The sequence below is a fragment of the Lontra canadensis genome, unplaced genomic scaffold (genome assembly GCF_010015895.1).
Source record: "Lontra canadensis isolate GAN:19392208 unplaced genomic scaffold, GSC_riverotter_1.0 scaffold291, whole genome shotgun sequence".
NCBI classification, from domain to species: domain Eukaryota; kingdom Metazoa; phylum Chordata; class Mammalia; order Carnivora; family Mustelidae; genus Lontra; species Lontra canadensis.
In genome coordinates, this window is record NW_022631285.1 from 161,576 (window position 1) to 188,445 (window position 26,870).

At 46.5% G+C, this 26,870-nt stretch overlaps 1 protein-coding gene across 1 annotated transcript; it reads right to left on the minus strand.

Annotated features, from left to right (window-relative positions):
* Positions 1-2,520: 2,520 nt before the first annotated feature.
* On the minus strand, positions 2,521-25,009 carry LOC116862659 (feline leukemia virus subgroup C receptor-related protein 2). Its single transcript, XM_032850013.1, has 9 exons — positions 24,874-25,009; positions 22,022-22,162; positions 13,361-13,428; positions 11,689-11,792; positions 8,541-8,651; positions 7,332-7,437; positions 7,070-7,181; positions 6,430-6,485; positions 2,521-2,702 (listed from the first exon to the last, which is right to left on the minus strand). The coding sequence occupies exons 1-9, from the start codon at positions 24,926-24,928 to the stop codon at positions 2,616-2,618; spliced, it is 840 nt and encodes a 279-aa protein (XP_032705904.1). The 5' UTR covers positions 24,929-25,009; the 3' UTR covers positions 2,521-2,615.
* Positions 25,010-26,870: the final 1,861 nt, after the last annotated feature.

The following is a 26,870-nucleotide window of genomic DNA, read 5'->3' on the forward strand; positions in this document are numbered from 1 at the left end:
TCAGTCCTTGTACTTTGATCTCCCCTAAGCCAGGAGCACTCCTGCCCCTCTCCGAGCCAGAGTGTAGGAGAATCAAAGCTTTTTGCTGATCAAATACACCCTAACTGGTAGGACAGTTCAAGGACCCAGGGACCCACCAACTATTGTCAAGAGGTAGGAAGAAAAGCAGTGATCTTACGGTGTTAGCATGTGAGTGTAGATGACGTGTTGCTCACCTTAGAAAGTGAATGAAAGCATGCATGGTCTGGATTTGGATGCTTTAAGCATACGTCATAGAAACATAATTCCAGATAAGCCAAGACAAGACCCAAAGGATCTGAAGAGATGATTTAGAATAGAATGCATCATGAATTTTATCATTCTTTAACAGCCATCTTGGCTCCCTTTCAAGATGATTTAAAGTAAAATTCGTCGAGTCTCTCTCCAGCTGAGAACTGCTAACAGATAATGGTGCCAGAATGCCACAGGCACCGTGCATTCACTAAGAAACGTACAGAAAACTGAGAGCAGCATGTCCTAGCCACAGCGTAAGGCCCACCCGCCCGGGAAGGGAGAAGTGGCAGTAGGTCGGATAGTTCAGAAGGAAAAATGGTGACACAACTGCAGAGGCCAAAAGCATGGACTCTGGCCAGGGCCAGATGGTGCAGTCGTATAGCAAACACTTCAGCCACACTTTGAGGAAGAGCCAGAAACAACCGCGGGCTCTGAGCGGCGCCCCCGTGTGTGGACCGTTCACATGTGTACACAGCCCAGAAGGCAGGCAGGGTCACGCGCAGGCCGGTGAGGTACAAGGTACCACATAGGCCCACATTCAGTCTTCCAGCCTTGTCTTGAAACAGTAGGCGCCGTGGGGAGGGTCACATCTGTGTGAACAGAGGATCCACCTCTGCAGTGGGCCCTGGGAACTGCTGCTCTAGCCCCAGGCCCCTCCCATCCCGTCCCGTGGGCCCAGGCCCCACAAATGAGCTGGAATCTCGGCTACCACAAGACACCTCTGCTCCATCTAATGACATGGCAGGCCACTTGGAGAATCTTTTATTGTCTTAAAATATCTGGCATTATAAGTAGAAAATACAAATTACGCTTTTAAAGGAATGACCAATCTGGTAAACGTTTTGTTAAAAAGTTTTAAGGAGCTGGAGAGTAAACACATTTCTCCTTATTAAAAAGCAAGACATGCTTCCTCTCCACCTCTCTTCCACCCCCCAACACTCCCCTAGCAGAAGTGTGAATTTCTCTTACAGCACATCTGGAATGTTTGTACACACACACACACACACACACACACGGCTCCCCTCAGGCAGCAGCCCCCCTGCCAACCCAGGCTGCCCCCAGATGCCCAGACCAGGCAGTGGCCACAGCCCAGCAGCACCATGGACATGATCACAGCTGCTCAGCGCAGGAGAAATGATTCAAATGTCTTATTTTGGGGGGACACTACCCCAGCCCATGAGGAGAGCCAGATAGCAGGCTGGGCAGGCGAGGAGGTCTCCCTGGGTTGGTTTAGAGGGAATCCCTTGAGAAAGAAAAAAAAGGGGGAATCCCTCTACATTCACAACATCTATTAAAAGGTGATTGCTGGAAGGGGACGGTGAGAGGGGTTGGATGTGCGAATACGATCCCCTCCAGAGGCAGAAGGCACTTAATTCAAGCCAACTCAATTCCTTTTCCTTCTGCCCCTTTCCTCTCCTCTCTCAGAAGCTGTGGATTTCTCAGGGTGGAATGAAACAAAGTTTTCAGGAAAGATTACAGGAAGGTGGCTGGGGTTTCCCTCCCTTCAGAGAAAGGAAGCACTAAGGCTGATGACAGTTTCTCAAGGCATCAGCGGTGACGACAACACACACACAAAGAAGTCCCTGGGCACAGATCTTGTAGAAAAGAACCATCCTGTCCCCAAATCTAGCTACCACAGTTCCCAAAGGCTGGACTTTCACAAGCGGCCTCACGCTGCTAGGCAGGTCACCCTCCCAGACAGGCTTCTCCTTCACGGCCACAGCAAAGTTTCTGTCAAGTTTATTGATGTTGGGTTTGATCAGCTCTTAGGAGAGGGTCTGGAAACAGACCCCAGCCTTAGGGCAGGAGAAGCTAGGCCGAGTCCTGATGGGTTCATTCTGATGTTTTTCTGATGGTGCTTTCTCTCCCACAGAACATTAGCCACAATGTGATGACCCCAAAATTACCCCCTCTCTGGAGCAGCCGCCTCTCCTTAGAACTGGGCTTCTAAGGGTCTTATGATTCTAAAAAAAAAGTTAATATCCTGAATAAGCTTTCTTTCCGTGATAATTTTGCAGGCCCTCTCCTGGCGGGCTGGAGGGGAAGGGGGAAGACGAGGCACCACGGCTCTCCAGCAGTCTCTCCCAGCACCAGCTCCCACAGCCTGCGAGGGGGGCGGGGATGGAGCGGGCACCCAGTAGAAGGTGCCATCTTCCCCAGCTAGACCATGCAAGCTCTTGAGTGGGTTCCAGATGGCAGAGGTCCTGCCGTCCAAGCCCCCAGTATTCCAGCCGGTTCCCGCCAAAAGCTGCTGCGGCAAAGGCCTATGTGTCGGCGGTAGGTGCTGATGGAAGAGGTGGGGAGTGCTGTCTGGTTCCCTGAGTCGCCACCACCTTTTCCTCTCAGAGCTGCTCCTCAGACATAGTGGTGGGCGCTTTGCTGGTGTTACTCTCCTCCTCCTCCTCCTCCTCCTCCTCCTCCGGGAGCTTCTGCAAGGCACAAGAAGGAGGCAGCCCTTTGGGTGAAGAGGAAAAGGACTGCACCCTTGGCTGCAACAGCGGCCTGTCAGGGATGTCATCAGTGGGAAAACCAAGAGCCAGAGGCCCCTCAGCAGCCCCAGGAGCAAACAAAGGGAAGTAGAAAAGCAGCACCCAGCCTCTGTCAGTGTGCTCTCTAAACACACACACACACCCTCACTGTGTCATCAAAGAAAAGCCAGAAAGGCCAGCTCTCTGTGACACCACGGCCACCACAAATGGTCCCGCTCCGGGTACCATGGTTCAGGCTCCCTCTGGGGCCTGCGAGAGAAGCAGAGCCCACCCTCCCTCCCCATTCTGACTGACTAAAACTCACCTGGACTGACCACTGAGTAGTTCTCCAAAGTGTCAGCTCTACAACCCCCACAGAAATTCTGACTACCTTCCTTTGGAGGCGGCCGCCAGCATGAGGAATGTTATTATAGTGTGCAGGGAATGGAGGCAAGAGAGAATTTTTGTAAAGGCAGGATATAAACTCAGTGGCTAAAATTATGTATATATACCTTATACCTAGAGAAGAAGACTTTGGATCAGTCTGGCTTTGACTTTGTTGGGGAAAGATGGCCCAGGATTAGCAGAGTCCTGTGGCTCACACTTGTTCAGGTGGGTCTGGAATTAAGTATGGCCTGGAAATGATCCTCTGGGGTCCCTAGGTGTATGTTGTGCCCTGCTTCTTACCTCAAGCACTCATCCGTCGGCGGGAAAGCCCTGGCACGGGCACAGCACTGCACCATCACCACTCGAGAGCTCAAGGGACATCTACAGGCCCAGTGCCAACTGGACACATGGTGCTTCTCCCCCAGGGACTGTCTCAGGCCTAGTCCGCAGCTGGGACAACAGCTGTAGAAACCCAACCTACTCATTCTCTTGCCGGTTCCTTGCCAGCAGCTCAGCCTCAGCCATGAGTAGCTTCCACTCAGGCCACCAGCCGCCTGCTTACGTCAATCAAGCAGCCTCTCGCCTCTCGCTCACGCACACGTGCACGCCCACGCATGCCTGCCCCCTCCAAAGCCAGCACTTTGAAATCACAACCAGAAACAGAGATTAGTGGGGGCAGAAGTACAGCCGCTGTCTCTAGAGGAGAACTACCAACTGGAAGAAAAACGGAAACCCAAACCAAGATTCTCATCATCTCAAATAGCCATTAGCCCCAAGCTAGACGTTCGTTCGTACTTTTTCTTTTTTCTTTTCTTTCCTTTTCTTTTCTTTTCTTTTCTTTCTTTCTCTTTTTCTTTCTTTCTTTCTTTCTCTCTCTCTCTCTCTCTCTTTCTTTCTTTCTTTCTTTCTTTTAACCAAAACTGTGTATCTCACTGATTAGAAAGAGCAGCTCTGGCCACAAATGTTGGGTGCCCTGTCTTCAGCTGGCACTGATCATGAATTTGTGTGCCGGTGGCCGGGTCTCTCTTATGCGGACTGCCATGGCGTGCATAATGGTGGGATCCAGAGGGGGGAGGCTCTGTGACAGCCCTGCCTTCCCAGGGTGTCAGCACACCATGATTCTGACCTTCCCTGAACAATAGTCTTCCCCAGGTGTAAGGGAGGTTCAAAGGCACATGGTGAGTTATCCAGGGACACAGACTTTGGAGTACCGTCCCCGGATTTGTCTCCTTACTCCTACTCAGTGCTATTTCCTATACTCCATACAGAAGATGACCAAGCCAACAGCTCCAACCTTGACTAACAAACCCGGTCCCTGTGCACCAAGATACGGCTGCGAGAATGGTGAAATATCGCAATAACCTAAATATTAAACAAGAGGAAATGGAAATATATCTACGCAGATACGGAAAGTTTGCCAAACTACTGTTAAGCAAAAAGCAGGCTAGGACCCCAATCTGCTCCCGAAGACTCCCACAAAACAACCCTGAATGATGGGCCGCAATGTTAATCTCCAGGTATTAGGGTTATAGGTGACCTTTTCTTTCTTCCTGTTTGCCTACATCTGCCAACGCAAACACAGATTACAAAGTAAACAGCAAAACCTCCTATCCCCTGACACAAGATGTCACATTCCAAATTGAAACCTTCTCACAAGAAATCTCTCCTGTTTTATTATAGGGCATCTTGTTCCCAGGCTCACTCTATATTTCAAACCCTGATGCCTCCTTGTAGTGGGGCCAGGTGAAAGCCCATCCTCATGGAGGTAATGCCAGGGTCCTCGCGCCAGTCTAGAGAGCAGCATTTCGGCTCCAAGGCCTTCCCTGCCTCCCCACTGAGTTTCCTGCGCTAGGCTCTGCCCTCCACATGCTACCCACTGGCCCACCAACTCCAGAGTGTGATATCAGAAGACAAATAATCAATGAAAGCTTGTCATCCATCTGCCCACATATGTCCTTACAATACTAAATATACTCTTTCGGATACCATTTTTGCCTCACCAACTGGCAAGCTTTTCCAAAATGATAAGGCCTCCGTGTTGGCACTCCTACACTTCTAGAGCAATATACTCTGATAGTGTTGATAGGACCTTTTTCGACAACAGTTCAGCAATATGTACCAAGATCTTAAAAATGTGCATGAGCACTGATCCATTTCTCAAGGAAATAGTGTGCTTGGGAACATGCACAAAGGTTCAGCTTCCAGGACTTTAGTCATGATATTGTTTATAACAATGATTGAGAACAACCTTAATGTCCACAGACAGCAAGACTGTTAAATCATGGTTTATCCATATGCACTCATTAAAACACTGTGTAGAAATGAGAAGCATGTTATAATGACCTGATAAGGTGTTCACAAGTAAAAAAGCAGAAGATTCCATCTTTGTTTAAAAAAATTTACATATCCATATATACAACAAATATAGATATAGATATACATACATATTATATGTAGATATAGACATGTAAGTATTGCAAAAAAAAACCAGCATTTCATCTCTAGGTGATAATATTACAGATGATTTTAAATTTTGTATACCTTTCTGTATTTTTTAAATTTTCCTACAAAGAACATGTATTACCTCTGTAATGGGTTTTGGGTGGTTTGTTTGTTTTTAATATCCCACTTTTCCTCCTCACATTTGAAATTGTTTTCATCCTGGCTGATTTGATTCAACCCAACATTTTGGTTGAAATAGTCCCTAGCTGATTAAAGCAGGTGGGATACCCTCTTGTGTTCTAAATCATACTCCTGGTCCTCCCCCATCTACCACCATCATTGCCTACTCCCTGACTTGCCCTTTGTGAGCCCTGTTGGAAATGCACTGGCACCAGCCCCTCTAGCTCTACTGCACTGTCTAAGGGGCTGGAACATGCAAGGAGAACCACTGACTTGGGGCCACCACCACCACATTCAAGGTAGGCTCCCACCTTTCCTCTCCAGCCACTGAACCCTGGGCGAAAACAGTGGAGCCGGGGTCTCGGGACTTGTCTCAGGATCCAAGGAGGGGTTGCTGCTCAGCAGACTGTGACAACAGTGACATACTCTGGGGACCACAGCAGGGAGGCCAGAAGAAGGGAAGAAAGCAGAAGAGGCCAGGAAACAGCAGCACAACAGCCAGGCCAAACACTCACCCAGGAAGCTCTTGGGTGCCATGTTTATGTGAGTTGAGCTGATCTCATGGCCTCCAGAGTGGGAGCCTCCCACAATGGGAGCCCCCCGGGCTCACCCATGCTGCCACAGCCTCAAACAAAACCTGGGACCCCGCTCTCAGCCCAGCAAGCTTCCACATACTCACATTCTCAGGAGTTTCTTTGTTTGCTTTCTGCCTCCGGAGATCTGCCTTAATGAACGCTGAGGTCAAGAGATTGAGAAACACCAAAACACAGAATTAACAACAGACCAATGATGAAGTTCACCCGAGAGGGAGTCCTCACTTTCCGAAGGGTCACAGGTATCTCAGACCTATAGATATCCCAGGGAGATGGAGTTCCCCCCACCAACTTGACAGAGCCTGGGGATCACCGATATGCCTGACAGGCAGAAGCCAATGATGACCTAGGCCTTCATTTATATACCCGTGATATTTGCCAGGGAGTTTGCACATGTTGCGCTAGTCCTTACAACAACTCCCATTTTATAGTTTAAGAAAGTGAGCCTTCTAGAAGTTGGTCCACTTGTCCAAGGTCAAAAAGCTATGGAGGTCAGTGTCATGGTCTTGGATGCAAACAAGGGTCTTTTGGCACCAAATTCTAGGCTCATTCCACCAACACATGCTACTGCCCCCCAAACACATTTCTTAATAAGCCTTCCCCTCTGCCCCTCTGCAAGTGTACCCACAATCTGGATGATCAATCAAAACACTGAGGTCTCAAATCATCAACAGCCTAAGCTCAGGAGCGGCCTAAGCACCATCTTGTCTTAAGGCCCCAACTCACCAGTGAGGGCTGCTCCAAGGGTGAGGAACACACAGAGAAAGATGTTCCCAGGCATGGTTCCGTAGTTGTCAATAATTTGGCCCTGGGAGATGGTGAAGATGATCCCGAACACCTGGAAAGGCACAAAGAAGACTGGAAACAAGGGCCTGGCCAACCAGCCCATGGGAGCACCGAGCTGTCATGATACAATGCCAGCGGCAGCCCAGTCAAGTAGGGAAAAAAGAGCCACTGTTTTGGGGCCACCACCAAATAAGAGTCCTACCTGGGCAGATACATTCAGGAGGCCAGACGATATGCCTTCCGATTCTGGGTATGTCAACTCCACAGCAAACTCAAATCCCAGCGGGAGGTAGCCCGTCATGAAGAAGCTGAAGGCCAGATCATAGAAACAAGATGGTGGAGAACTTCAAGAACAAGGAGGATAGGGAGCCCACCTCACCCACTTAGAACTCCTTTTCCTGCTTTGTTTCTAGTACCAAGATATTCCAGGCCATCCCTCTGGTGACCAAGGAAAGAGATACCCCTGCAGGTCAGGAAGAAGTTCCTATGGAGGCTTCATGTTCAGGAGCCCCCTGGGTGTCCGCTGCTTCTTCTATGCCCAACCATCAGTTACTGTCAGCATTGGGAGAAGGGATGGGGATGCCTGCGGTGTTCAGCCCTCAGCTGAGAAATTCTGCATCATCGGTCCACAGGCCCTGTGCTGGCAGTGGGAACTCCCTGGACACTAAACAGCATCTCCCTGCTCTCTGGGACCTGGAAGGAGGATCTCAGTGTCCTCCTTTTTCCCTCTAGAGGTTCACCAGCTGAGAAGGACTGACTATCTGTGTATCTCTGTTTCGGTCTTCCCCGTTCTCATACACATACTCATGTAGCACCCACAGGAAAATAACGGGGATGTGCAGCTAAGAAGAGGCCCCCACAGAAGGTGTGCTGTTTCCTGTGTTTTCTCATACAACAGGTCCAGAAAGTTCCAACTCTAATTTCTTACATCTGTAGCACACTTTGGGCTACTTTCACACTTATTTCTCTCTCACTCCTTGCAACAACCCTACAAGACAGGCCACTCTCATCTTCATTTACAGATGTGGAAACTGAGGCTCAGGGCAGTTAGGTGATACACCTATCATCTAAAGGTCAGCAGCGGAACTGGGACCAAGACCTGACTTCCTGATTCCTAGCCCTGTGCACTTTTTCTGCCCACCCCACTGTCCCAGGCAGAGCTATAAGAGACTCGAAACATTTCCTAGCCTCCCTGAGTTCTGTGAAAGACAGACTCCATCCCAATAGTATGGAAGCCCCAGGCAGCCTTTTGAAGTGTTGCAAGTAAACAAGACCTCTGACCACGATTTCCACATCTCCAGAGATCAATGAGAAGGCAACAAAGGGACGAGTGTTGCTTCCAAGGATGCTGGCAGCACTAGGAGCCACAGGATGCCACTTTCCTGCTAGACAAGTCAGAGGTCAGACTTACCCCATTGTGCCAGCGGTGATGAACACTACCCACAGGTATCCCAGGTTCAAGGTCAGTGTGTACACCACCATGCCCACTACCGTCATGATGTAGACCACCAGGGTTGTCTCTCTAAAAGCAGAGACAAAGAAGTTGACTCATTGGCTTCTGACTATAACAGGACCATTCATTCATTCATTCATTCATTCATTCATTATACAAGTATCATTTGGGCACTTGCTATGTGTCAAGCCCTCTGCTGTGTGCTGGGACATCAGTTCTCACAGAACATTCTGTCCATAAAGTTGATGGACACTGAACCAATGATCACACAAATAGTTATTTAAATACACTGTGGCCAGTGCTACAAAGGGGAAGCCCAGGAGAGGATGAGGCCCTCTTGTTACATGTGTGTGTTTGACTCCCACAGAACCCTCTCAACAATATCACGCTGCACCCCAAGCAAGAAGGACACAACCCTCTCCTTTCCTCGTCCTCCACCAAAAAACAAACAAACAAAAAACCAAAAAAACTACAGAACAAACATCAGCTCCAGTCAGGCAGCAGTGGCATGCAGGACTAGCTCAGAAGCCACCTCCTCCTTCTGGTCTGCTTTGCCCTAAGACCCCATGGCCGTGGCGGGCAGTGAGCTGAGTTTTTAGATTCTCTGTCATCTGGAGCTTCCTCTTGCCAATAGCGCAGGGGCAGCGCAGATTTTTCGTCAAACCCGAACTGCTCCGCTCCAGACAGCCTGAAGCTAAGCAAGAACATTCTCCAGCCCTGAACTAAGTGCTTGAGTCCAAAGCCCAAGTGCAAAAGCTTTGCCCACTCCCCATGACATTCCCCTTTGCCAGTCCTCTCAGAAGGACCATCAGCCGTCTGCTGCTTCCCGTCTGGGGTTCGCCCTGCATGCGCCCCTCCCTACATTTCTCCTCCCACGTTGCCCACTCGTGACTCTGCCGCAGCCCCACCCCTGCCACCGGACCTATGTTCCTCCCCCTGCCCTAGTGATGGCAGGCTGCGGGCTCCGCCATTCCCCTGCCCACCTTCCCACGAAATGAGCACTCAGACACTGAAAGCCAAAAACCCTCACTCATCCCCCCTGAAACCAGAAACAAGGTGGGGGCACCAGTAGATGTATACTTTGGTTCTATCAAACTAACCCCGCATTTATTGGATGCCAGGAATTCTGTTAAGTGCTTCACGTGCATTTATTTTCTCACTCGAGCCTGACAAAAGCCCCACAAGAAACGTACGACTACCCCTAATTTTGCAAATGAGGAAACTGAGGCACAGACCCCTTAGGTTAATTCAGAGTCACCCATTGAGTAAATGCAGAGCTGGGATTTGGACCCAGCCCTGGGATCTGAAACCTATGCTGCTCTTTCTACTGCTGGACACAGGACCTGATACGTTAACACACTTAGACACACTACGTGGTTGCCTCTTTGGAAACGCTCAAGGCCAGAGCCTGCAAAGGATGCCCCTCCCACTCAGGGCTTCACAGCAGCTGTGGAGGGCAGACGGGCTCCACATTCTCCACCCTGCACCTGTGTCTGGTCCCACCCACGCCACAACAACTTCATGGATACCCATTTCTTCTGCCGGCCATACAAGCTCCCCTCTTGCTGAGTTTGCTTAACTACAGCTTCATTTTAAACCACTGACCCATTTAGAAAAACTATAAGTAGTCCCAGCCTCAAATAACGGGATGTGACCCACCCAATTTCGAGCCACCATGTCAAATGGGTCAAATCTGGGAACCTCAGAGGGAAGAGAATGGGGCACCAAAATGCCCCGATCACAGAGCATCTTTCTCTGCCTGGGTCATAGCACAGGGTGAAGAGGATCTCACACTGATGGCAGGAGCTGGACATTAGGGACACTAACAAACAGTGGTGTCTACATCCTCAAGTGTGCCCTCAGCCCTTTCCCTGTATTTTCTAGTTCTTCTCAGTCATCTGGCTGCACATCCCAGCCCCACCACCATTCCAATCCCTTCCTTCTCCTGCTACAGATCGAGCCCTGGGAAGAGGGACACTGCTGTTCACTGGTTTTGGGGAGTGGCCAGTCCTCACTGCCCTCGGGCCGGGCTGAAGCAAGCCACTGACAGATGGCAGAGACGAGGCGGCAACCAAGCTCCCCCAGCAGTCATTAAGCCAAGCCAGGCTTCACGTCGCATTCAGCCAGGCGGCCACATCCCCAGGGATGACCTCAACTGCCCTTTGTCTGGGGCAGCCAGAGTCAGACCTGGTCTGACCAGAGCCTCACAGAAGCGGGTTTGTGTGACAGAGAACAGGTCTGCCACTGTCTGTCGCCTCCAGACACGGGGCGCTTTGGAGGCCTCGACAAAGCAGCCACCCTGCCCCAGGGTAGGACAACCCTGGCAGCTCCCCAGCTGACCCGCATTAATGGAGCACCTAGTGTATACACAGCACTGGAAAGGAGCAACAAGAAGGGAAGGGTGTCAGGTCTCCATTCTCCAGAGCCTTTCCTCTAAGCCTGGCTATTGGCTTGAGGCACTGGGTGGGCTGCTTTTTACAAAGGCGGTTTCCCCCACTGACCTGGCAGCCATGAGGATGGGGCCCAGGAATCTATTTTTAATAAGCATCCTGGATGAGCCTGGCATACACTAAAATCTTAGAAAGGCTGCTCGGGGCTCCTGGAAACACACTGGGCATTCAGGCCCCAAGCCCATCACGGTATTTACGAAGGAGGTATAAGCAGTAGCAAGATGATACGATGTAATCCAGAGGAAGCCCAGCCACCTTGCTTAACCCCTGGGAGCCAGGGGAACAGGGCAGGGCATCACTTCCTCATCGCCATTCTTTGGGATTTCCATTAACTTTGCAACTGCTGGCATTTTTCTACCTTTGTTTTCATTTCTCCCTCATCTGCCCCTTTCGCAAACTACATGGGAGGATGGGGAAAGAGTACTGGGCTAGGCCTCATGTCCTCCGTCTCTGATCTTATCAGATCCCCCATGGAATGGGTACTATTTCCCTCATTTAATAAATGGAGAAACTGAGGCTTAGAGAAGATAAATGTGAACCGCTCGACCACTGAGACCCCCAGCTCTCACACCCAACCCTCTGGAGCCAAATTGCTGAGGGATGTGTCATTTCAAAACAAGGGTCCCCAACTGTCAGTCCAAGAGGAGGACACTTACTTGTAGGTTTTGGACCTATCCAGCCAGATGCCTGAGATCACTGCCCCAAGCATTCCTGCAATGACGATGGTCAGGCCGATTCTTCCAGCATTCACTTCTTCCCCCTGGGAAAACCACAGCCCCCGTGATCACCCAGGCATGGGACAAGACACCAGACAGAGCACAGTCAGCAGGAGGTGACAGGGGAAAGAAAGGCAAGTAACTCAGGCTCCATTTGAGCTGATTCTCTGAACGTACCAGGACAAGGTGACCGAACTGTCCCAGAGCCACTCTGAAGTAGATCTTTTTAAATTTAATCTTTACGGCAGCCCTTTTATCTTATTTGTCATTATCCCCATTTCACAAACAGGGAGACTGAAATACATATATCCAAATATTCTGTGCTTAGTTGTTTTTCTTTTAATTTTTGAACTATTAGTGCCAAAAAGAATAGGAATATGACAGTTATATAATCTCGTTTGCTTCTCAAAATTCCCCACTGTGAGGTTAGAAATCAATAGTCTGTGCTTTATAGATGGAAAAAAAAAAAAAAAAGCAAGGCACAGTGAGATGAACCTGCTAGCGGGAAGGTCATGAGGCATTTATTAAGAACAGAGCTAGGATCTGAACTCAGACCTGTCAAACTCCAAAATGGGAACACGTTAGCCACAGTGGCCTACCAGCTCTGCAAGTGTGAAACCCCTGTCCTTTTTTTAAAGATTTTATTTATTTATTTGACAGAGAGAGATCACAAGTAAGCAGAGAGAGAGGGGGAAGCAGGCTCCCTGCTGAGCAGAGAGCCTGATGAGGGGCTTGATCCCAGGACCCTGAGATCATGACCTGACCCGAAGGCAGAGGCTTAACCCACTGAGCCACCCAGGTGCCCCGAGACCCCTCTCCTTTCAAAAGGGGGTTGGACCTAGGATTCCGGACTCCAGGACACACACTATCCCACTCCTAGGATCCAGCCCTTGCTGGTTCCACAAACATTTAAGAAATGCTTTCAGGGATGCCTGGGTGGCTCAGTCAGTTAAGTGTCTGCCTTTGGCTCAGAGCGTGTTTCCAAGGTCCTGGGATCGAGTCCCATAGTCTGGCTCCTTGCTCAGCGGGGAGCCTGCTTCTCTCTCTGCCTCTGCCCCTCTCCCTGCTCATGTGCACTCTTCCTCTTCTCTCTTTGACAAATAAATAAAATCTTAAAAAAAAAAAAAAGAAGGAGAAATGCTTTCAGTTGGGCAACCAAGAGTTCAAAATTAAACTCTGCCCCTATTTTACAAATTAAATCTTTCATACATGATCTGTATGTCTGTAGGTTTACCTACTGTACAGCTTGTCGCCATGCCATGTACTTTACATACATAGAACATATGAATATATACATATGGGCACACATACATAGTATTAGTTTCTAATGCTAAAAAATAATCTTTCAATAAGTAATTGTGTTTCTTTTGCAGAAAGGAGAATGAGAGTTCAGAGAGGCTAACCAGCCTGCCACACAATTTAGAGCCACCAGAGCTGGGGCTGAGAACCAGGGCCGTCTCCCTCCAAATCCCGTAAGCACAGCACCATACGACACTGTCTGGAATGGCGAGGGCAGGGTGCTAGGGGTACTAGAGTTAACCACTGCCCCAGCTCCTGCCGGGATGGACAGAGCTTGAGAGCTCTCTTCAGCGTGCTCAGGGGACTACCTTACCGGGTAGTGCAAGATCACCATGCGATTCAGCAGTGTGGACAAGGCATAAAAAGCACCAGCATTGAGACCTGAAAGAAGGAGGGAGACACACAGCATTAGGGGCAGCCTCTGCTGGACCACTGCTAACGTCTCCCCCTGGCAGGTAGGGAGGTCAGAAGTCCTCAGCTTCACTGCCATTATGAGTGGTGTCCCCAGAAAGTAGGAGGCTACTCAAGACTCCAAAACAACCCAAAGTAACTATTTTAACCATTTCTTAGCCCACACCACTGCCTGCGGATCCCTTTAACCCTGCCCTGGAAACACAGGCGCTAGAAACATTACTCCCAGGTCAGAACCATCTACATTCCTCTCAAGCATTGACCTATTGACCTACAGGGTCAGCAGAACCACTGGACACCTTCCATCTCCTCCTGATGACCTGTCCCCGCCCCAGACTGCTCCAGGCCTCTGACCCTTGACATCACTCCTTCTGTGGGTCATTTCTCTCTTTTCTGTCCCCATTTTTCCTTCAGCTTTCTTTTTGGCCCAATGTCACACAAAATCTCATATTTGAAACCAGAAAGCACCCTAAAGAGCACTGAGCTGACTCTCCTAACTCATCAATTCATCCAACGGATAAAAGGAACACCTAGAATATACCGTAAGAATCCACGAGGCCATTTGTGCAAAGCTATAGTAGCTTTGATGAGACTGAAACTGACCCAATGGCGATGAAGATAATGATGATGATGGTAGTGAGGAAGATAATGGTGAGGAGGAGGATGGAGAGGAGGAGGGTGAGGAGGAGAGTGGGGAAGCAGGTGGGGAGGAAGGTGGCAGTAGCACATTTTTATGTACTAGATACCATTTAGGTATCTTACAATCCTTATAGCAAGGTAGCTAATATTATCATCCCCATTTTATAGATGAGGAAAATGCACCCAGTTTTAAAACAAATACAGAAAGTCACTTTTTAATGCTCACCAGGGGTCTTAATTTTAACTAATTTTGAGGCTCACAAGACCATCACTGGTACACTTGACATTAGATGCCCTGGAAGACTCTAAGTAACAGGACACAGCTCACGAGCAGGGCAGCCTCAGGGGTTCCTCTTCCATGAAGCCTAGACCATGGAGCCATCCAGAACCCATCCTCTTTGGCCTCACAGTGATAGCACAGGTGCAGGGAAATGTGGGCATGGCAGCCACCCTGGTTTAACACCTCGCAGGAGCCACTATTGCTGGTGGCATCTCCAGAGGCATAGCTTCAGGGCCCCAGAGAGGACAGGCCAGTGAAAAGAGTCAGCACACTCAGAGAAGCACAAAGAATGGCCTCCTAGCAGATATGAAAAGGTCCCCCAATCCAGACAGTCATTTTTAAAACTGAGGTCATTTTTATCATATGCGATGTTGCCTAAATGCAGTTCACTTACTCCCTTTATCAGGTTCCCAGAGAAATGAGACACAAAGTTAAGTGCAAAAGAGTTTTAAAATGCAGATTCCTGGGCCCCACCCTGGATCTACTAAATCTGATTTTCCTGAAATAGAGCTAGGAATCTGTAATTTAAAAATAACAACAGGCACCTGGGTGGCTCAGTCAGTTGAGCATCAGAATCATGATTCTGGCTCAGGTCACTATCTCTGGGTCACGAGATCGAGCCCTGTGTTGGGCTCCGTGCTCAGTGGGAAGTCCCCTTGCCCCTGTCCCTCCCCCTCTCACCCCTCCCCCATTGCTCACTCACATACTCTCTCTCTGTCTCTATCTTAAATAAATAAGCAAGGGGCACCTGGGTGGCTCAGTGGGTTAAGCCTCTGCCTTCAGCTCAAGTCCTGATCCCAGGGTCCTGGGATCGAGTCCTGCATCGGGCTCTCTGCTCAGCAGGGAGCCTGCTTCCCCCCTCCCTCTCTGCCTGCTTGTGATCTCTCTATCAAATAAATAAATAAAATATTTTAAAAAATTAAATAAATAAGTAAAATCTAAAATAATAATAATAATAATAATAACAACAGGGGTGCCTGGGTAGCTAAGTCGATGAAGTGTCTGACTTGATCTCAGCTCAGGTCTTGATCTGAGGGTCTTGAGTTCAAGCCATGCACTGGGCTCCATGCTGGGTATAGAGCCCACTTAACAACAACAACAACAACCCTAGCCATTTCTTAGACTCAGTAGAGTTCATAAATAAATGACCTTGGGAATCTGGAAGATCCAAGACTAGGCCCAGGCTCCCAGGTTAACATGGCGGCAAATGGTATGAGAAGGGTTTTCAAGACCATGAGAATGACCCTACGTTAGAGCTGCTCAATGCTGCTGCAAACCAGAATCACCTGGAATGCCTTTTAAGAGCAGATTCCCAGGCCCTCACCCAGACTTTCTGAAACTGAATTTCTAGAAGAAAGGCAGGGAAATTCAGGCACACACTCAGCCAAGCACCCCAGGCGATTCTGTCATCAGGCAAGCTTGGGAAACACTGATCCCAGATTCTATCTCTGGGTTCTGGATACTCTGTGTTCCTTTCCCTTGGCTCCTTCCTGGACTTGTAGTAAACCCTCGTTTTAAAGGTCCAGCCTCACCTCAGCAAAGCTGCAGGGAATCACAAGAAGGATATTATGCCTACTCTCAAGCAGGATCTGAGAGGAAGCGCAATCACCCTCCCGAAACCCATAGGGTTGTGGGCAGTAGTAAAGCCCTTGAAAGCCCCAAGGGAAGGTGATAATCTTCCCGTGTTTGGATGTGAGTTTGGATGTCCAGCACTGGAAGATTATTCAGAAGGGTAGCTGAAGGCAAGGCTGGGGGACAACATGGAAAAGTGTTCCCTTTGAGGACATTCTTTAGAAGAGAAGCCTTTTCAGTGATTTTTTTCAATGTGGCAATTGTTGTGCCATTGATGATAGGACAGAAGAGGGGGCCATGTGAAAGCAGGGCCTAGGGACTCAAGGAGAAGGTAGCCAAGGAAAGGTTATTCTCTGATGCCACACCACTGCCCAACTCTGCTTATACAAATCCTAAGACCCACTGGGCCCCCAGACTCTGGCATACCTATAGAGAATATGGTTCCAGCCCTGGGTCTTCCTGCATTGCCAAACCTGGAGAAGGGGATGGGGGGTATATTTTACTAGAGGAAAAGGCAGTTTTTTTATTCCTGTGATTTCAGCAATATCAAACACAAAACCCATCTCGGCCCCCTCCTCTCTAAGCTGGGCTGCCAGATTTAGGAAAAAAAAAAACAAAAACAACCTATCCAGTTATAATTTGAATTTCAGGTAATACTTTTTTTTTTTTAAGATTTTATTTATTTGTCAGAGAGAGGGAGAGAGAGCGAGCACAGGCAGACAGAATGGCAGGCAGAGGCAGAGGGAGAAGCAGGCTCCCCGCAGAGCAAGGAGCCTGATGCGGGACTCAATCCCAGGACGCTGGGATCATGACCCGAGCCGAAGGCAGCTGCTTAACCAACTGAGCCACCCAGGCGTCCCCAGGTAATACTTTTTCAGCATAAATATGTCCCCAATACTCCATGGGACATGTTTATGCTGAAAAGAATGTGCTGTTTACTGACATTCAATTTAGTTGGAGAGTCTTTATTATATCTCTCAAACCTATCTCTAACGGTATGACCAGAGGCCTACAAGAAAAAGCCCCCTGAAATTCCTCCAAAGCCCTCACCAGGCTCTACTCTGGGTAGCAGACTCAGCAGCTTGGGGAAGACTTGGAAAGCCATGAGAAAGACAGTACTGGACATCCCACCAGCAACATGGGAGCTACTCCCTATCTGGTGAAATGCAGTTCAGACCAATGAAAGAACGTGGGAAATCAAGTTCGCCAACACAACAGCAATGGGCATTCACGCAGTATCTCTCTGCGACTGCGTTAGAAGCTTTCATCGCCATTCAGAGCACTCCAGTGGGAACCAAATTTGATTCTTATTTTCAGAGATTTTTATTTCATAGGCACAGGATGGGTAAAGGAGGTACATTCAGTAATTTGGCAGAGCAGACATTAAAACCCAGACTCCTTGTTCCTTACGTGCCAACTCTGAATTCACCACTCCAGCATTCAAGGCTCTTACTCCAAGACATGTTCACCCACATCCAGCAAATGTGCCCATGAAATGCTGTCATCAGCTTGATTCAAGCCACATGCTCTTAAGTGCATGTAATGCAGAGGAAAATATGAACATCATACGTACAATATAAAAAGTATGAACCATTTCATTTTTCAAAGCCCAACCTGAAACTACAGGATGAGTGGTGGGACACTCGGGAGAGCTTCAAACCACCTAGGTGAATTTATAGAGGGTTTTGTTTTGTTTGTAATTTGGAGCAAAGATTCCATTTGTAGGAGAGCAGTGATTCTTAGGTGGACTGAGTCCCAAACACTGCCTTTACATGACCTCTAAGCCTTAGAAAGACGCTAAAGTCAAGACCCCATCGTTTCCAAATCCCAAAGATGGCTGGTCAATATAAGTTGATCCTGCTTTGAAAACCCCAGAACTGATCTGCATCTTAGGAGAAGGCAACTCCTAGGCAGCTAGTTTAGAGGATTGAACCTGAAGAAGGAAATACCTCCCCTAAGTAAACCCAAGGACCACTGAGACAAGTGGGGCTAAAAGAGCTCTGGCTTTGTCTCTAGATGTTCCTTTCTCCATAAGGACACAAAAATGGCATGGTGGTGAGGAAGATAGGCTTCGGCATCAGTCAGACAGAAGTTTAAATCCAAGCTCTGTTGCTTGCTAGCTGTCCAGTTGTGGGCAAGGAACTAAACGGAGCCTCAGCGTCTTCATATATAAAATGGAATGGAGTTGAGAACCGATGTCATGGGATTGTTCTGAAGATTAAATGTGATAATCTATGTAAAGCACTTAACAGAGGGCCTGACATACATTAATAGCTCAATAAAATTCTATCCAAATCTGTTATTAAGCCTAATAATCGTATCCTTGTTGGTACAAAGTTTAGTCACCAAGTCCAATTTTCTATCATGGAAAAAGGCTTGCAGTTTTCTAACTATAATTAAATATATGCAAACATCCAGATTAGTTTAACTCTCTCTCACTGGAATAACCCCAGGTCTTTGACAGAAAAAAAAAATTAATAAATTCTATCTCTGCAATGGAGTCAAATGCTCCTAGAGACTCAGAAGCAAATTGTTTTTCTGGGTAGCAGTATCCCAATTTAAATGACAATTTACTTTCACCCTTTCTCTCCTCACCTTCTAGGACTCCCATTATGCGTATGTTGGTTTGCATGATGGTTTCCCACAGGTCTTAGGGCTCTGCTCATTTTTCTTCTTTATTTTTTCTGTTCCTCAGACAGGATAATTTTATGTGATCTATCTTCAAGTTCAATGATTCTTTCTGCTGCCAGTTCATATCCGATTTTGAGCCCTCCAGTGAGTTTTTCATTTTAGTTAGTGTACTTTCAATTCCAGAATTTCTATTTGGTTCTTTTTTATTCCTGTCTTTACTGATATTCTCTATTTGGTAAGACATTATTCTCCACCTTTTTTTTTTCATTTTTTAGGCATGGTTTCTTTAGTTCTTTGAACATTATTTATATTGTTGATTTATAATCTTTATTATGTCCATAGGTTTATTATGTCCATATGTTCCTTAGGAACAGTTTCTATTAAGTGCTTTTTTCCTCTTGTGTATGAGTCATTCTTTCCTATTTCTTTGCATGTCTCATAATCTTTTGGTAAAGCTGGACATTTTAAATACCATGTCAGCTCTGGAAATGAGATTCTCCTCCCTCCCTGGGATTTGTTGCTATTGTTGCTGTTTGCTTGGTGACTTTCCTGGACTAATTTTGTAAAGTTTGTATTCTTTGTCATGTGCAGCTGCTGGTTTCTTCTACACCAGTTTAGTGGTGAGGTAATGATTAGACAGATATTTCTTTAAACACCTTAAACCAGTAAGTCCCCACCTTTGCCAAGGACCTCCTCTGTATGGGGTCTGAGGCTCTCCTTCAATGCTCCAGCAGGCAGGTGTCAACCCTGCCTTAGCCTTCACTTCCTCCTTGCCCAGAGCCTCAAGGTCAGCCAGAGGTGAGAGTTTAGGGCTCATATGCATGTGGACTTCTATCTAGATTCCTAAGAATATGTCAGAGCTTTTCAAAGCTCCTATGACCATCTCATTCTCTAGATTTTTGTTTCAAGATTTTTGGCCAGCTTCCTGTTTACCTAAACTGGTTATTACTACCTTAGGCAGTTATGATGCTAAACAGTGATGATTTTCAATAAATGCCCTAGAAATAGTGCTTTTCCCACAGAGCAAGCTCTGAGTCAGGTTAAATAAAAGCAAGTCCTCTGAATGGGGCTCTTCTAGGGAACTGTCAGATATCAAATAATGACCTAGGAATGGGGTTTTGGGGGGAGCTCCAGAATTGTTTTTGCCCCATCAAGTGGCTGTGAGGCTGCTGATTCTCACAACTACCATGGCTGCTAGGCTGCTGGTTGTCAAGGTTACCACAGAGACTGGGAGAGGCGGATTGGAATAGGGCAAGTTAAAACACAAAGCTCACTGTTCTTGCCGGTATTCAGTCATTTTTTTTTCCTTGAATAAATGCCCCTTGGATTGTTGCAAACCTTTGTTTAAGAGTTCTGGAAATTTGATTTTGACAATGTTTGTCAGTGTACTTGTTGCTTTATGGAAAAATAGATTATCCAAGGTCCTCACTCCACCATTCCAGAAGTGCTTCCCTATTTCCTGTGTTATCATTTAACCAAATAGATGAATGTGCAGAAGTACAGTGTTAAAACCACACTGCCAAATGAAAGACCATATAAGCAACCAGCCATGCAAGAGCTGAAGGGAAGAGTTGCTTTGCTTCCCTGCCTATACACTGGGATCATTGCCCACTTATCACCACTATCATCATTCTCACCCATAAAAAAAAAAAAAAACTTTATTAAGCACTCATCTGCCCTAGAATGCCAAGGTAGGCCTAAAATACCCTAATGTCAGATGCAATAAGATTTATGGTGTTCAAAAGTCAATGCACTTGAGATATTTAACTCATGGAAAAGTGAAAGTTCTTGGAACCATGCAATCCTAAATCTGAAAGGGATCCCAAAGGTCATGTGGCTTTACTATCCATCTATATAGCCTGATATTCTCTAAATATCCCCACTAAGTGATTGGTCCCATCTACACTTGAGTGCCTCCTACTTATGGACAACTCACGTAACTTGTTTAATTGGACATCTTAAGTATTGGAAAGTCTGTCTGCATGTTGTGGGTGAAGGCAGAGACATTCTCAGAACGGAAAAGCTGGAGAAATGAGAAATGGAGACTTGAGACCTTGAAGACTAATCTGTTCATCCAACACTTTTCCAGGTGAGAGATCACTTATTTTTGTGAGTGCCTGAAAAATAGGCGTGCCACTCTCCTGTGTGTGATACTACCTCTTCTCTCATGCCTCCGCAGATAAACACTCTAATAATTAACATGAAACTCTGGCATAATTCAAAAAGGGGTATAGGCATTAATTGTGTAGGCTTTGGAGTTAGATAAACCTGTATTTGAATTCTGCCTCTGCCAATGCAAAGCTGTGTCTTCTCGAGCTAGTTACTTAGCCTGTCTTGAGTTTAAGTTTTTTCCTCTGTTAAATAGGGAAAACTATGGTACCGACCTCACATGGGCATGATGAGAGTTAAATAAATAAAATCATACATTGGAAGTCTTGGCACATAGCAAATGCTATTGTTATAAAAAAAACAAGGTTAAAGCCAACTGGGGTTTCACTAAGCATAAATTATGTCAAACCAACCTTGTTTCTTTTCTTCTAATGGTTACTAAGCATGTTACACAACTGTTGACTCTTGATTTTTAACAAACTAACTAGTAAGGGTACCTGGGTGTCTCAGCTGGTTGTGTCTGACTCTTAGTTTCAGCTTAGGTCATGATCTGGGGGTCATGGGATCAAGCACCATGTTGGGCTTGCTGTGCAGCAGGGAGTTTTCTCCCCTCTCCCTCTCCCTCTGCTCTTCTCCCCACTCATGTACTTTCTCTCTCTTTCTCTCTCTCTCTCTCTCCCTCTCTAAAATAAATAAAATAAAATCTTTTAAAGAATTTTAATGCATATTCAACTGTATCTTCCAAAAGCCAAAAAGGGAACTAAAAGAGGGATACTGTCTTGTATTCAGGTAAAAAAAGAGTCAGTGTTACAAAATGACAGAGGATTGGTTGGGGACCGGTTTATGTGACAAGACTCATGAATGCATTCATTCATTCATTCATTCATTCACTAAATAACTGTTAGAGTGTCCAATCCAGGCTGGCCACTCCTAAGGAACTATAAAGATGAAAAGCCATAAATCCCTACCCTTGGGACATTCGTAGTCTAGGGGGAAAAGAGACCTGGAATTTTCTTTTTAAATGGTAAGTGTTAAGATGCACCAGGAACAGCGTAATAAAACAGGTAAAGGTCACCTTTATAGCAGTGATACTCAGGTAAGACCTGAAGGATCAGCAGGCATTTGTCAAGACAACTTGATTTGGGAGGGAATGCTTTTCTAAGTGAACTTCACAGAACATGCAAAGGCCCTGAGGCACAACTGACTCTTCTGGGTTGGTCCTGAGCAATAGCTTTATATACACACTAGGGATTTGGAAAGAGTAAGACACACAGACACATGAGGTCTTACGTAACCAATTTAAACACACTCCTGGACACACATGCACCTTACCATAGGTGATGACAAGCAGGACAAAGTTGAGGTTTTTGAAGAGCCGGACAATGGAACTTAAGTACGATGCATCAGAGGACGCCAAGGCATAGCTCAGAGATTGTGCCCTGCTCGGGGGATGTTTAGGCTTCTCCTTGAATACTGAAAGGAAAGAAACAGAGATATCACTGCAAATCCCCATGGCCCCACCCCTGCAGAGCTAACACACGGACAAGAGAAAAGGTTAAGACTCAAAAAGGAGGGCGCCTGGGTGGCTCAGTTAGTTAAGCGACTGCCTTCGGCTCGGGTCATGATCCCAGAGTCTTGGGATCGAGTCCTGCATCGGGCTCTCTGCTCCATGGGGAGTCTGCTTCTTCCTCTGACCTTCTCCTCTCTCACGCTCTCTCTCACTGTCTGTCAAATAAATAAATAAAATCTTTAAAAAAAAAGACTCAAAAAGGAAATATTAATTCTTCAATTAAATCCATCAGTCCCTCTTTCCTGAAGCTGTTTCTCACCACCTGTGGCTTTTTCTTCATGGCCTCCAGATGGCTGCACTCCCTGGGCCTCCCAGGCAGCGTTCGAGGGTCAAGGAGTCCCATAATCAATCAGCAAATAACATATCACAGCACACTGAAAATAACATAGTAGTAACACATGGAGAGAGAGAAAGTGAGAAAGTTTGGGGTTAGTGAGCCCAGTGAATGGCTTAGCACCAGAGCTCCTCCCAAGGGGGAAGGAACTGTGTCGCCCCTGCTTAGCAGAGAGCCTGGCACATGGCGGCCAAGGAATATTCCCTGAATAAGTGGAAAGATCTTCTGTTGGAAAAAACCTCAAGTCAATTCCTAGTTTGTCAAATTCTGACTCTAATGTCTGCCTCGTGAAGAGACAAGAGAATTAACACATACCCCTGCAGGAGGGGTAGGAAGGACTGGGGAGAGATAGCACGAAAACCATTCATTTTGTATTTGATTTCCAGCACAGCTGGTACAATCCATTTGATGGCACTGATCGCTGTTCAGGTTCTGGGGGCAAACAAGTGTAACCATTTGTTTGGTTAAATTGCTTCCCCACCCCAAGTTGGGTCCAGGCAAGCTCCATGTAGCTTCTCCACATGCCATGAGAACGCTCCTGAAAGGTCAGTAGACTGTCTCTAGTTAGAGGAAGCTCTGGACGTGAGGTTTACTCTCGAAGATCAACCACCCCCTCCGCCGCAGAAAACCTTCAGAGCCCTAACTTCAGAGCCCTGCTTCTTCCTTCTCCAGAAATACTCCTGGATTACTTCCTGGTGTTGGAAACCATTCATCCACTGTCTTGTCCATTCACCTCCCTTTGCATGAGGAGAAAGAAAGCAAGTCAAGAGGCTATCTCTATTCCATTTCTCCAAGGGCCTGGAGAAACTACAAACCAGAATTCAGATCAGATTTTTCAGTTCTTTACTCAATTAGCCACTCTCTGGCTTGATAATAAAATGTCAAAACGTAGAAATGTCTTACCTTCAGGATTTCAAAAGCAAAGAACCACGCGCTCATCCGCTATGAGCACAGGCATTTGAAGCTGGGCACGTTACAAGCTGAAACTTAAGGTCTGGTTGAGTAAGAGGGACCCTGGGTGGACTGTTCTTTCCTGCTGCCATCCACACTCCCGTAGCTTCTCCCCTTCCCAGAATCAGCAAGTCCTCCACCCAACATATCCTGCCAGCTTCGAAAAGCCATCAGACTTTCTCATCTTGGAGCCCAGGGGGAGAGAGTGACTCAGTGAGAACAGTGGAACGGGGTGCACGATCATAAAACAGGAGGTGGGGATGGCAGGGAAGAATGAGACCTTTACCACGTGAGATGGAATGTTAGGAAGAAAGCTGGTTAACCTTCAAAGGCGAATGACTAACTGAAAATTAAAAAGCCTCTACTATGCTATTTCTGAATTTATCACAACACATTCAGATGATAGAAGAGAATATATAAATATATTAACCAATATCTCAACGATCAAATGTACATGCACATAAAATTAATAGTGGTTGTCTGAGGTTGGTGGTGGGGATTAACTGGTACAGTCTAAGTTAATGGTTATTTCTTTTTATTTTAATTATTTATTTTATTTATTTATTGAAGTAACCTCTACCGCCAACATGGGGCTCGAACTCACGACCCTGAGCTCAATCAAGAGTCGCATGCTCTACCAATTGAGCCAGCCAGGCACCCTGGCTATTCTTTTCTTTATGCTTTTTCATATTGTCCAGATTGTTCCATTACCAACATGTATTCCTCTTATGGTTTAAAAAACAAAAAGCCTCAAAAAATGTGGTCCCCACGTATACTCAGATGAATCTACAAGAATATTAGTGTTTGTGGGTCATTTCTGTTTTAGTTTTGTTCCAGAAATTTAGAGTATGGAGTTACACAGGATTAGACGATCTCTGCCACTTACTACCCATCTAATCTTGAATAATTTACTTAACTCCCCTTAAGTCTCATTTTCCTCTTTGTTGGAAAGAGGGGTTGATGGGATTGATGATGGGAATTTCCCTCAAGATTCAAGGAGATCAGGCATGCTTAGCACAGTGCCTGGATATATATCGTAAGCACTCAGTGGGGTTTCATCACAGGGATCAACAGTCTGCCCGTTAATTCTGGTGAGGTTTTATTGGGGAACCGGTTGATTACAATTAAATCCTTACTGAGCAGCTAACAAAGTACACAAGATCAGCTAGCACTCTATTGGCTAAGACATTTGAAGACCTCGACTAGCAGCCTGGCATCTACTTTCTGTAAATGTCCGTGGTATTCTAAGGTCATGTTCACAAGGTCCCCACCCAAGTCAGCAGAACCTCCCTGCCTCATGGCCCCCCATCATTCTACCAATGACCTTACCGATGATGACAAGGATGAAAAGCAGAGTAGCCACGCCTGCTATTATGTAAAACATGATGCTGATGTGGTAGGCAAGCTTGTCCCGGTCTTCGATGTTGGGTACCAAAACAGGAGGGACCAAGAATCCAATTGCAATTCCAAGCTATAGAAGACAGAGACAATCAATCACAGTTTCCAACAGCCAAGAGATGATAGCATAAACTTAAAGAGACTCCTGATAAGAAACATAAACCCTAACTTCCAGGCCTCCTTAAAACCCCAACAGGGATTGGTTCCCCCCTCTCAAAACACCAGAGAGATCTTTCATTTCATTGACAGCTCAACTCTTTTTATTGATTGAAACTCACCCCTGATCACCCTAACTATTGATACCTATTGGAAAACATTAGAGTTGGGGTTCTCAAGGCAGGCTGGCTCTTCTCTAGCTGCAGACTAATGAACAATGTGCTCTATAGTAGAGTAAAACAATGTTGATTTTTTTTTCCACTGAATTTTTCATCTCACTGAATCCATTAACCTGGAGCTTTGAGACTGGCTGACAGAAAAATTCTATACCTTACAACCCCTTGCATTCAGTAGGAAATGAAAGCCTAAAATTGTTATCCTACTCACACATGTGAAAAAATAAGTTCATTGTGTAAATAACTCATAATTTACAAAGCATCTACAGTGTGAAGTCACATGTCACCACGTAAAGGTACGCACACAGGACACGGGGACATGAAAACTGGTTATAAACATGCACGCACACACACCAGCGAATTAAAACATCTCATACCTGCCTCACAGTTCAAATTCCCAGGACCTGACAGATAACATGACTTGGGCATTACCAAGTTCCAAAATGCCTCAATTCAGTAATGGCTTACTGTGACGTAACTCCCGAAAGCCCTTCCGCCACACATACATACCAAGGCAGAAATCGGAAAACAGCCTAAGAACTCAGGCAAGCCTCAAATTCCCAAAGTGAAGGAAGATGAGTTAATCTTTTAAGGTCCCACTTTTCTTTACTGCACTTGAAAGGAACTGCGGGATAGAGGGCGAGTTAGTTTCATGCCACACTATAACAATGTCTATTACACCTGTCTGTTGACCACCTTGATTGCTTTTCCAGCCTGTCGGTTACAACCACTCGGGATGGTGATTCTCAGCTCTGGAACAGTGGCAAAAGTCATCATCGATAGGCACAGTATAGGGTTCTTCCAAATTTGCCAATATATAATCAATAAATCAAACAGATCTTTAAACCATCTGTTGTGTGAAAAGTACTCTGCTAGATATTTTACCAAGGTACCACGATGGATATGGCACAATTCTCGCTTTCAAGTAACTTTATAATCTAGGGGGGGGCAGGGACTTTAAAACAAAGATACAAAAGAATAACACAAATGGGGTTATTGTGGGTTGAAATCATAGGATGTTATTGTTTTGAAAGTTCCTTTGTCATAGTCTAGTACAGCCTGATTAATAGAGGGTCAAGTGGAAGTTAATTGAAGGTAAGCTCCAGGAGGTGAGTCACACAGGGTCATAAGAGTTCTAGCAGATTTGAGATAAGAAAACAGATCTCCTAGCTTCTCTGGCCAGGGCCTCCCCCACTGGGCCTGACAAGTCTCTCCAGCGCTAAGAGTCCTGAGAAAGGGCCAAGTGAGCAGACTTCTCCAGAAGAGAAGATATTTCATGTCCTTGGAGTCTTCTCTGATCCTTGGTCACGACGATTTGCCAGAGTTAAGTCTAGCTTAAGGGTTGATCTCCAAGAATTTAAGGGGTTAAAACCAGCCAAAGACAAAGGGACAAATACAACGGGCACAGTTGGAAAACAGGGCCCCCTGCAGGTTCTATCTGGTCTCCCACTACTTCGGTGTTGGAGATCTAGGCGTTCAACCGAACCCCAAAACATCCCTAGGTATTAAGGAGGACACGTAATGCATGGAGCACTGGGTGTGGTGCATAAACAATGAATCTTGGAACACTGAAAAAATTAAATTAAATTAAAAAAA